The sequence below is a fragment of the Copadichromis virginalis genome, linkage group LG23 (genome assembly GCF_057382275.1).
Source record: "Copadichromis virginalis isolate Kocher_CV1m ecotype Utaka linkage group LG23, C_Virginalis_male_GT1.1, whole genome shotgun sequence".
Classification (NCBI taxonomy): domain Eukaryota; kingdom Metazoa; phylum Chordata; class Actinopteri; order Cichliformes; family Cichlidae; genus Copadichromis; species Copadichromis virginalis.
Window position 1 is genome coordinate 9,886,071 of NC_140639.1, and position 12,430 is coordinate 9,898,500.

The 12,430-nt window shown below is 43.3% G+C and overlaps 1 protein-coding gene across 4 annotated transcripts in view; it reads left to right on the forward strand.

The window, feature by feature from the left end:
* Positions 1 to 12,430, forward strand: part of LOC146680289 (cyclin-dependent kinase-like 5) — a 53,341-nt gene that overhangs the window by 36,246 nt on the left and 4,665 nt on the right. For 2 of the 4 annotated variants that reach the window (XM_085449536.1, XM_085449537.1), the window contains exons 9-17: positions 97 to 286; positions 3,711 to 3,791; positions 4,594 to 4,760; positions 6,426 to 7,464; positions 7,888 to 7,989; positions 8,390 to 8,495; positions 11,052 to 11,175; positions 11,392 to 11,497; positions 11,676 to 11,798. In XM_085449536.1, coding sequence (XP_085305662.1) covers positions 97 to 286; positions 3,711 to 3,791; positions 4,594 to 4,760; positions 6,426 to 7,464; positions 7,888 to 7,989; positions 8,390 to 8,495; positions 11,052 to 11,175; positions 11,392 to 11,497; positions 11,676 to 11,798 — 2,038 coding nt within the window. The remainder of the gene's footprint in view (positions 1 to 96; positions 287 to 3,710; positions 3,792 to 4,593; positions 4,761 to 6,425; positions 7,465 to 7,887; positions 7,990 to 8,389; positions 8,496 to 11,051; positions 11,176 to 11,391; positions 11,498 to 11,675; positions 11,799 to 12,430) is intronic. The other 2 variants (XM_085449539.1, XM_085449538.1) reach the window with 2 other exon arrangements.

A 12,430-nucleotide genomic window follows, 5' to 3' on the forward strand; every position in this document is an offset into this window, starting at 1 on the left:
CCCTTTAAGCTCTGTCCAGTCACCACACTGACATAAATTCTTATTAGCTCTCATTATGCGTGGCCTCTCACCACCCTCTTAAATCTGCGGTCTCAGGGCTCCTTACGGGAAGGCGGTGGACATGTGGTCAGTGGGCTGCATCTTAGGAGAGCTGAGTGACGGGCAGCCGCTGTTCCCGGGAGAGAGCGAGATCGACCAGCTCTTTACCATCCAGAAAGTGCTGGGACCCCTGCCACCAGAGCAGATGAAGCTCTTCTATAACAACCCTCGCTTCCACGGGCTGAGGGTAACTTCAGGCCCCCCCCCCCATACTCTGCTGACCCATCCCTCCATGCTGCTCTTATCACTGCTTTTCTTTCCTCTCTCTCCTTGCTGTCTCTTAAGGCCTCCTCCTCCTCTGTTTCTTCTTCCCTTATTTATTTTCTCTGTACACTCTCTTCTCCTTCTTCTTCTTCTTTTTCTGGCTGAGTTTGCTGTGCCGTGACTGACTGGATCACAATGACTCATCGTGTATCATGTATCCTGTATGCACTGTGAAGGAAGGCTGTGATAAGTCTTCTGTGGCAGGCTGGTGGTGCAGCAGACCTGGGTCGTCCTTCCCTTCGCCTCACTGCCCACAACCCAGGATTTAATTATTAGTTAGCAAACTCCCCCTCTGTGAATGCCTGGCAGTGAATACCCAGTGATAAGACCACTTCTTGATTAAGCTGCATAATAAGCGAAACGCTTTACGGTCTACACCTTGAATTTTCAGCTTCTATCCACCTCTTAAACACCCAAGTTGTTGTTCCTCAGTAAAATCCTTGCTCCGGTAAAGACAGGCACACGTTGGCCGTGTCTGTTTCTTAAAAAAAAAAAATAGCGCCTGCTATTGTTAGTACTTGCTCAAGGGGAAAAAAAACGAGCTCTACCTCCACATTTATGTGCTTGTTGTCATTTAAATGAGATCCTGCAAACTTCGCTGATCCCTGCACATTATCGCTCACAGTCAGATCATCCTATTAACACCACGAGAGGGGAGAAATAGTGTTTGATGGAAACACGCATGCTGTTTTTATTAAAATAAATCAGACCAACAAGAAACCACACGACACTTTTGAGTGAACAGAGGACGCTTGATGGTTGTTTCATCACGTTTCCCACCTACGATGTGCTTTTCTGTAACACTCAGAAATGTGTGATGTAAAAAGAACGGCTTCTGGACTCTTTTTTTCCGCCTGCAAACGGCAAATTCAAAATATTCAGAGGAAAAATTCTATTAGAAATGAAAGGTTGACAATGGAGGATTTGCACGTGGTTGAAATCACAAGTTGTGTATTTGGGCATTTCTAAAAGAGTTCACCAAAGCATTGTCATGGTTACAGGATTTTCCAATCAAGCTTAGAAAAAGATTTCTTCAATACCAAATCCGATTATACAGAGATACAAACAAACCTGTCACAGGAGACAACAAGTAAACGATGTTCGACAACAACACCGATATTAAAATATAAGGTAACAAGAACTCACAAGATAGGGCTACAATTTCAGGAGTTTCTTTTTTATTGGGTAGCATTCAGGGGACCAAGAATGAGGCAGAGTGTGAATTGGTGAAGAAAACACTGGGTCATGTGCAGCCCTATGTACTGATAGCTTGTCAGCTACCTTTATTAGCAATAAGGTGAAGTAATTAGTGTCACTGTGGAGGATTTTTATCCTTCTTGACAACATTGCTTCAGTTCTTTTAGGTTTACACGCATCCGCTCTGTTAAGGTCCAGACACAGCACATGGCCTTTGATTGGACCATTCCATTTCCATGAATCTTGCTTGGAATCGTGTTCCTGTTGTGTGACTCAGTTTGTGCCAGGCTTTAGCTGTGGGACAGATGGCCTCACATTTGACTCTAGAATACTTTGGTATACAGAGGAGTTCATGTGCGACTCACTGACCATAAGGTACCCAGAGCTTGTGGGTGCTAAACGAGCCCAAATCATCACCCCTTCACCATCATCATCATCGTGGCTCAAGAGTTGGCAGTTCGTCTTGTAATCGGAAGGTTGCCGGTTCGAGCCCCGGTTCCGACAGTCTCTGTCGTTGTGTCCTTGGGCAAGACACTTCACCTGTTGCCTACTGGGGGTGGTCAGAGGGCCCAGTGGCGTCAGTGTCTGGCAGCCTCGCCTCTGTCAGTGCGCCCCAGGGCAGCTGTGGCTACAATGTAGCTTGCCATCATCAATGGGTGAATGACTGAATGTAGTGTAAAGCGCTTTGGGGTCCTTAGGGACTAAGTAAAGCGCTGTACAAATACAGGCCATTTACCATGCCTGATAGTTTTTATGAGGTAGTGGTTTTCTGCAAACATGGTGCTGTGCATTTTAGCCAAACATATTGATTTTGTTCTCATCTGTCTAAAGGACATTGTTCCAGAAGTCTTGTGCTCTCCGACATGAAAACTTACTTCAGAAACAATCATATTTTAACTATATTTTAACTTTCATGTATTTAGACTCTTTACTGAAGTAAAGATGATAAAGACATTCAAGTAATAACAGGAAGGTTTAATTTAAAATACGATGAAGGTGTCTAAAATAAAAATATTTAATATGCAAGTGATCTTAGTTCTGATTAAATAATGCTGCACACCATAGTGTTGCAGCTGGAGATTAATTGAATTGAAATACTCCTGGGTGGCTGTATCTGTTATAACAGCATGATACGTTAGCAGTTTTATATTTTAAAATATGCAATATAATAAATAAGTAAAGCTTTAAAATAAATAGGTTGGAGTACAAGGGACAATATGTATAGTGGTGTTGAAAATACAGGGGAGTAGAAGAAAGTATAGCATAAAAATACCTTTAAAAAAACGACAAGTACATCAGAACTGTACTTCAGTGAAGTACTTGTTACGTTACACCACTGGTGCTGTTTATACTTTGATCCCCTGCTGGATTAACAATACTCCAGTTCAGTGACACTGACAGGGGAGCAAAAGGGGGGCAATCATTTTTCAGGGAGGGATGGTACAACTCAACTATAATTCCATCCATACATTCATCCATCTTCCTCTGATCCACTTCACACCTACAGTGAAACCACTTTAGAGTCGCCAGTTAATCTAAAACCCACACAGACAAGGATGAACATGCAACCGCCACACACAGAGGCCTCAGGCGGTCAGTGGATTCAAACCCAGAACCTGAGGCAGTAGTGCTAACCACTGCACCACTGTGCTGCCTACTAAAACCCCATGTATTTTAATCTAAGAAACAACCATAAGTCTGATAACTGATAACCTTTGATTCCATTCATTCCATGATTTTGTCTCTGTCCATTAAAATGAAACCACCATAAAAATCAGAGGCTCTTCGTGTTTTTGTGTAAGTGACCAAACTTACAAATTCAGCAAGGGTTCAAATAATTACTTCCCCCATTGTAAATAGCATTATTAACATTTGATATGGTCAGGTCTCTAAAAGAGGAAGACACTTTAACCTCAGGATACTCTCATACTGACGATCGATCACTAAGGACATTTGATGCTGTTGTTTAGTAAAAGCGTCTTATTTTCCACTTATTTATGGTGGTTATCATCAAGGTGGTTATCCACATGTGGGGCATAGAGCAACTGCTTGAAGTTGTGGACAAGTGGAACTATATGGAGTATTTTCTTATTTATGACATGAAAGTTTTTTGACTGTACCATTATCCACTGTCTCTGCTAATGTTGCAGTTTCCTACTGTGAGTCACCCTCAAACCTTGGAGCGGAGATACCTGGGAATCATCGACGCAGCCCTGCTCGACCTGCTGAAGGTGAGGCGAGCCGAGCGACTTTAATGGTTTTATTCTTAACTTTTGTCTGTTTTCAGAGTATCGTGAAAACGTCCAGTTAACCACAATAATTTTCATAAACTAGACATCTGATAGTTGCATCATTATCACGGTGTTTACGTCGTGACTGCACGGTGCCTCCTCCCTGCTTCGGCATCTCTCAGCTCATATCCTGGTTCCACTGCTGTTATTGCTGTGTCTACACTGTAAACAGGAGCTCCATGTCAAGAATGTAGGCTGTGCTTGTGCTCTTGCGCTTTTCCCAGCAGATAATGACTCACCGCTAACATGATGATGATGATGCCATCTCAGGACTGACTTAAGCAAGGACAGGCGTCTCTCTAAGAACTAATCGGGCTTTTTTGTGTTGAGTTCAGATACAATTTAATAACGTTTGTTTGCTAATCGTTAATGCTGAGCTGCACGGCTACCAAAGAGCTTCTGATGTTGACCCAAAATGTAGCTTCCACTGTATATTTGTGTTATTCAAAAACAAAGCTGCATCCAGATTTCAGTTTGAGTTTGTTCATACATTAAAGTGAGTTCAGAGAGACTATTAAATACATTATTTGGGTAAGAAAAAGCAAATGTCACAAATCACATTTCACATCATTGTTTGGCTCGTTTGGTGACTGTGAGACACAATTAAATGCGGCAGCAGCTTGACTTTTATGATAATGGCGATGATTCATAGTAGCACGACTGTTTCAGTTTGTTTGAGAGGTCTGCATGTTCGGGGTGTCTTCAGCGCTCACGGGCTCCATCTGTGTGGTTTGTGGTTTAGAACATGCTGCTCCTGAACCCCACCGAGCGCTTTCTCACAGAGCAGAGCCTGAACCACCACGCCTTCCAGACCCTGCGGATGGTGGAGCGGCCTGGGCCACCCACACCCACACCTGTACGCTCCTCTAAGAGAAAACCTCACCACGGAGACAACACTACCCCCAGCAGGTCAGCAGTGAGCACTATATTTGGGGAAAGCTTGCCAGTGTAGATGTATTAATGGGTCGTTTCATGAACAAATGCTGCCAGATGTTTTTAATCAGCAGCCACCATCCAGCAACATTTGACAGAATATTTCAGGATAATTCATATATTGTCTGTCTGGTTCAGTCTGTAATTATTCTGCATCTCAGTGCACTTTTGTTTCCTAAATTTTAACTAACGCTATTTACATATTGAAATAAAGACCTTGTTTTTGGATACTTTTCATCACTTCATTTTTCTTTGCTGTTCATATTACCAAGACAACAGTGAATTAAGATTTTTATATCTAGTCTTTTGGGAGGTTTTGATGTACTTTATGCTACTCATATTCTTTCATCACCCTGCACTTACACCAAACCTCATCCAATAAATAAAAATAAATAGCTGATGTTTTTAAAATTTCTATTGCAGTGTTTGGCCATGATAGTCACTGAGTGACAATATAATGTGACAGCATCAAGTGAGACTCTTTTAGCTATATACTTAACCCTTTAAGACCTACCATAGAACCAAGTCCGCCAGAGCTTATATTATATTTTTACATGCTGTAGAGCCATTTTTGGGAGTATTTTAAGTTGATATACATCAATACAACCATTATAGCCCAAATTTTAATAATATGTCTGCATTAAGTGCACAGTAATTACATAAATTGCAAAAAAGTGCAATAAACTACAAAATATTTGAAAATCATTTTTGTTTTTTTTAACATATATTTCTAGTTAGAGAAATTTAAGAGGCTTATCCCTCAAAACTGTAAATACAAAAAGTTGCACAAAATAGTTTCCCACCACAGGGAATTTATTTTAAGTGTCTTCATAGTTTTATTTTTGAAATACACCAATTTTTATACACTGCAGGAAAAATGAAAATAAATATTATAATGCAAATTTGCAAAAAAACAGCATATGCATCAAATTAAACTATTTCCAGCAGTGCAATATGAGTCCTAAGCATCCCAGAAACGACACAGAAAGTCATAAAGTCAAACATAACTTTTAAAAACACCAGTATAGGCTCATAAGGCCCTGATGGTACAAAACTACATTTCCGCAAAATGACGTCACTTCCGGTTTCGGGCAGGTCATGGCGGACATGCGATAGTTCGCGCTGATCGAGTAGGAAGTGTTACAAACAGCTGGTCGGATTTGCAAAGCATGTTTTTGGAATATTATGTTTTTGTTGCTGCAAGTGTTTTTTATGCAGTTTTTGCAAAGCCATATGTGGACGGAAACTGTAACCTAGGACAAGCTGATGGCATGAGATGCAAGTACAACTCCTCCGGTTTCATATGCAAAAAAAATTATTGCGCTAGCTTACGTGGTTGCAGTGCTACCGGGATTTTAAAAAAGTTACGCAAAACGGAGCGTGCCCGCTCCGACCAGCTTTAAAGGGTTAACATCCACTCTACTTTACTAAAAAATCCACTGTGTCAACGACACTGTATCATCGACACACAGAAAAAAGCTCATAATAAACTGCAGGTTTCATGTCATTCATATGTATTGGGAAGAACAGGGGCCTTGCAATTGATCCCTGTGGAACACCTTTCCTTATTAAATGCAGTAAGTGGTACCTTTGCTGCCACTGAGTTCATTATTACATGTTTTTGTCTCTGCTTTTCCTTAGGAGCCATGGGGGAAAGAGCTCAGGAAGCCACCGCTCCAGCAGCAGAGAGTGCTCCAGCTTACCCCGACATGAAGACCTCCACCCCAACAACGACAGCTTTCTCAACGGCAACATGTCTGCAGCCATCAACCTCAGCCCCACACTGCATCCTAAGAACTACCAGCCGCAGATCTTCAACCACTCCACCGCCTGCAGCATGGACCTGGCCAGCAGCAACCTGCCTCATCTGCTCAGCCCCGGTGAGACCAAGTCCAAGGGCGACTTTGAGATGAACTTGGGGTCCAAGGTGTCAGATGGCCCAGGGGCGAAGTACCTCAAATCCAACTTCCGCTCACAGCAGAACCGCCACTCTTTTGTAGAAGGGAAGACCAACACGCTTCAGTCAGGGGACAAACACAGCCGACACAACTACATGGAGTCCCACAGCTCCACGCCATCCTCCTCTAAGTTTGCCTACCTGAACTTGTCCAAGAGCTATGGCACGCTTAGCGATGCCAAGTCAGTGGGGAACTTAAATGATGTGCATCTTTATGCAGATGAACCCACGTCTCGCTATTTTCCTTCCAGCTGCCTCGACCTCACAGCTCCGGGCAGCCCAGCGGCCCGCCGAGTGGAGAGGCTGGGACCTGGCACAGGTGGCCGAGGAAGCATGCGCTCAGAGAGAGAGAGCAACACTCTGGACTCCTCCTACAGGCGCTCCTCCACCCGCCATAAAACTTCAGAGGAGTCCAAGTCACCAGACTCCCTGGATCCCGGGGAGAGTGAAAGGAGCCATTCCCATTCTCTCTCTGCCCCACATGACCCTCTGTCTTATGGTCAGGGATACACCAGCCCCTTCTCCTCCCAGCAGAGGCCACACCGCCACTCCATGTACGTACGGAGGGATCACCAGAGGACGCACGGGGGAGACGAGGGACTGTTGGTCGGGCAGGGAATACCCACCAGAGCCAGCAGCCTCCAGCTCCTGTCCCCACAGCTGCAGCACCGCACACTGCCTCGCCACTCTGGGGGCTCCTCCAGAGAAGAAGACATGAGCAGGGTCAGTCCTCAGCCCACATCAAAACTCTCCAGCTTTAGGGAAAGCCTTCAGAATGTAATCATAACAAATGCCTACACCAGGTTTTGTTGGACGGCTCTGCCTCAGTCTCAGTTTGTCCAGTGACGCAGCCAGGACTTATTCTGGTGGCGTCTGAAAACATGGTGTGTGTTTAGGTTCTCAGCCAGATCTTGTGTCCCAGGTTTATAATGAATTGGAAAGGCAGGATTAGCATAGCTGCAGCTTCATCTGTGAACATTTGAGGTGCTAAGAGTGTGGCTTTCTTTTTAGGACATGCAGTGAATCATGCTACCCGTATATTTATATATACTGTATACACACATATAGTATATATATACCGTGTGTGTATTTGTATGTGCTGCAATGCTGAGCTCACTTCATGCTTCATCATGTCTCCATTAACAGAACGAACAGGCACCCACTGAGGTCACCCACAGCAGACCTCCAATAAGGGACTCCACAAGGGACAACACCGCATCTTTTCACACACAGCGGAAAAAAAGCGAGGTCCGACATTCTGCCTGCACCCACCATTCCCCACCCACATCCAGTCTTCCGAGCGCGCGGATGTGGGTGGATACTGCTGTCATGAACTGCTCTCTCTTTCTCTTTTTTCTCTGTCTCTCCTGCATCAGATGCCTCTTCATTTTCTCTGTGTGCTTTGCTTCCCTCTAATGTGACTTCTTATGGTAGTGCAGTCGAGCTCGTCATCGCATCGCATTTCAGTTCTGGGCTACATTTATAGCCCGCACAGATGTTTTATTATAACGGCCAATCATAAATCAATACGCCCCCACCTTATTTTTCTGTCCCTTCAGGTAAATAAAGGTATCGTTTCAGACAGAGAGGCATGCAAAGCAGGCAGCCTCGGAGATTTTATGTCATAAGTTTCTCTGTTGTGACTCAGGTTGGCTTATATCATGACCAGCAAACAGAAGATGGGGGTTCTTCCAAAGAGAACCGCAACATCTACAGCGAATCCATGCCAAGGCGGGTGGGCAGCTTCTACAGAGGTTGGTTTAATCAGGAGTGATATTTATGGCTGTGGCTTTCTCGCTTTCATTGCTGCAGTAAGGGGGGAAGATTAACTCCAGACACATCACTAGAGGGAATATTATTTTTTACTAATCACTGATCAGCTGCTTCTATATAGAGAATTATTATATTATTGCAGATTCTTGAGATGTCTACACTAAGTTAGAGAGAAATACAGCTGTTTTACTCAAAACTAAAAATAGCCATCTTATCACCAGACTCGGTGATCTTCATCCTCTAATGTCTGTAGATTTCATAGCAGTTGATTAAAACGGTCGGGCAGTGGGCCCGTTCAAAATCAAAAGCCTTACCTAAATTAAATTTGGCTGATCTCCAGTTCGAGGTCATCTTCGCGGGCATGTCCAGACAGCTGCTATTTTTAGCCCACTCTCTGGAAGTTCTGTTCTTACCGCTTCCACTGTGCACTCGGCTATTTCACCACACACCTCAAACTTGAGAAGAGAGCATAAAACTTGTGTTTCAAACCGACTGGAATTTCACAAGATAACCGCTGGCGATGAGAGCTGGGTTTCCAGCGACAGCTAAGCAGTTTGCAGCCATTTCCACCAGATTTGCCTCGCTGTGGTTTTGTCCACTTTCCAAAAATTAAAATCAAGTTAAAGGATCACAGTTTTGACATGTTGGAGGAGATTCAGCACACACTGCAGAAGTACAAGGAGACAGAGATCTAAAAAATAATAGCAGCACTGAAAATGATCCAGTGGTGCACAAGAGGATGATCAACAGGAGACTGATCAAAAGGAATCGTGTTTCATTCTTTTAAGCCCGTCCTGGAACTTTTTACTCAAACCTAATTACAATATGTCAGGAAGCTGCTGAAAGCAGGCTTAAGAGTTTTGACAGTAACGCAGACTGACTGAGATAACTTATTAAAAGATGTGCTTGCCACTGTTTTGGAGTGCACAGTATGCTATAATGGAAAGAACATCTGATGCTAATGTGTTCAACTTCCTCTTTAAAGTAGTGTCCTTGAGGCAGCAGCTATTTTAAGACCAAGCCATGTGTGGCTATTCAGACATGAGGACTGGCTCCATTGTATCACAATAGTGACATTTCAACTGGAGTATAATCTTGAGGAAGAAGGTGAAATTACAGTGAGCCAAACAGGGCGAAATGTAGTAGGTGGTGAGCACACCGTGAGCTAGCAAAGACTGCATGTACCACCGCTACGGTCAACTGGACGCTCTCCTTTAGATATCTCAGGGAGTCACTTCAGCTTTGGGATGATTTTGTGATTGTTGGGGACAAAAGTGTGATGCAGACTCTTCAAGCGTGTTTCTGAATGTGGTTGCCTTTGGGCACTGCAGAATCTTCCACTGAAAATTGAAGAGCGTCCCTTTGCAAAGCCTTAAGCTGAGCGTTATTGCCCTCCTGGTAATGTTACCCGGCTTAATCCTCCTAAAAGGGACCATGACTTGCAAAATTATTTTGTATTAGACAAAAATGGAATTTAGACCAAGCGCAGTAAAGATCCAAAGGGCTGTTTTTTCCTCATAGACTTCAGTACGGCCAAACTTCTTTTTACAAGCAGAAAGGATGCAATAATAAGCACTTCTTTGCTTCACATTTATACAGTCTGTGGTCTGAACAGGACTTCGCCATAGTTGTTGCTAACCGTTGCTGCTCTACACACGTAACTCATTCAAGATGCTACACCTGTGCATTAGCATTAAAATGGAATAATATCTGGTTTGCTGAAAATGAGTTAAACCATATGGAAATTTGTGCATTGTTTGGCATTAGTCCATTTCCATAATACGAGGGACGCAAAAACTCCATCAGGGTATTTTTATATTCGCTTCTTTAGCATTTTTGGGGGCGGCCAATGTTTAAAACTTTGAGTTTGACACACGATTACTTTAGTGTATGAATTTGCTTTAAAGTCTAACTTATGGAACTGCACAGGAGCCTTTGTGGGCGCCATTGTTGTTTGCACTGGTGTGTCAAGTCGTACTTGGAGAAAAATCTTGAGGAACACTTTCAATTCAATTCAATTCAATAAACTTTATTGATCCCGAAGGTTGGCCCCGAAGAAAATTGGGTTGCTTTTATTGAAAGGAAGAGGAAGGTCAAAAGAGAGAAAAGTAAAACATCTAATCGAAACAGAACACCATCGATCGCATTAGCGAAATGCACAAATTTGATACAATTGCAGTCTGTTACATTTTCAGTTCGCTGAGGTCTTTTGCGTGTGCCAATCAATTTCCGATGTTTACACGGCATGTTGCAGCCAAGCCAACATGTCACAGCTGTTAAAGTCTACAGCACTGTTAGTTATGGTATAAATTTCTATTTACTTGCAGCTTTTTTAAATTATATTCCCTGTTTTTTGTTGTGTATCTTTGGAAATCTCGAGTTATGTTTTAATCTTAATTTATTTGTATTACCCGCCTAAACTTTAGATATATGTTTGGGTCAGAGCTAGAATTATGACATCTAATGACCTGTGTTTATGTGTTTATTTCTCTGTATATTGGACGTAAATTAACCCATTTGTTGTGTTTGTTGAACAGTCCCGTCTCCCCGGCCAGACAATTCCTTCCACGACAGCCGGGGTCAGAGTCGGGGCTCGGGCTTGTCTGGCGACGGCGGCAGTTTGGCGAATCACTCCAAACGACAGCCGGCGTTTGACCCCTGGTAATTATATCTTCTAACCACGACCGAAAATAGTTTCACACCAAAAGAACAGCAGCGTTTATTCTCTTCGCTGTCTGTGGCGCTGTCAGAACAGTATACCGTCAGATTTAATTTCACACCGGCCACATGACGTGGCATTTTTAACAGAAATTCTTACTGGGAGTTAAAACTTTTTAGCCGAGACATCACGCTCATTACTCTTTGTTTTTATTTCAGGACTGGCCCAGATACTGTAGTCTTGAGTGCCTCTGAGCCTTCCAAAGAAAAGGAGAAGCAGGGTTTCTTCAGAGCAATAAAGAAGAAAAAGAAGAAATCTCAGATGGTATGTTGTGTGTGAAGTACGTCTGAGGACTTACGCCCACATGTGGATGCAGTGTTTTCCCATCTATGAGCCTCATCGGCACCTTTACAGAAATATAAAACCATTTATTGTTGTTGTTGTTGTTGTCATGTGCATCATGTTTACCTCTACCACCAGTCATGTGCCTCTGTAATTACAGATGGAAGTCCCTGATGGAAGGCCTCCTGTCATCAAGAAATGTCTTTTCCCTCTGTTTAGCCCAAAGAATAACATAAAGCATAGTTCCTCTGTGAGAGTCCTCCCTGTAGTGTCCTCTCCCATGGTACATGCTGTTTTACACTATCCTACTCACCTCCTGCCTCTGTGTCACCCATCTAACATTGCATGCTTTAACAGCATTGGTCAACACTGTTTTAATGTGTGATTTTTAAGCCTGGTTTTCCTGGTGGTGAGTTGAGTGAATGAATCAATAAACCAGCTGGATCCATCTATTCGAGAAAAAAAAAGCTCCCACTTTGAAGAAAAGCATGCACTTGACTGCAATCGGTTTAAAAGGATGGATCTGACGGGTCATTTTTGTGCTTCTGATCACTCGCCAGTGATTTCAGCCATGGCCCTAACAGCATGTCTCTGCTTATGAGCTGAGGATGGACGAGAGCGCTCAGGCTTTAGCTGAGCACACACGGTTTCAGGAGTTTGCGTGCTTGTTTTCACAAAGCTTTACTGCTTACCGGCATCATGCAGAGGCATTTGATCAATTTCTCTATGTGCACCTAAACCCGTGACTTTATTACAGAGCAAAGATCACAAAGTGATGGTGGAGCTACGATGGTACTTGCTTAATATAAAAGCGACCACATTTTGGCGTGTTAAACTAGCTGCCAGCTCTGTGGCAGTGGTGGTTCAGCATGAAACAGGTGTTTGAGGCTCTTTCTTCCCTTTGCGTTTCTATTT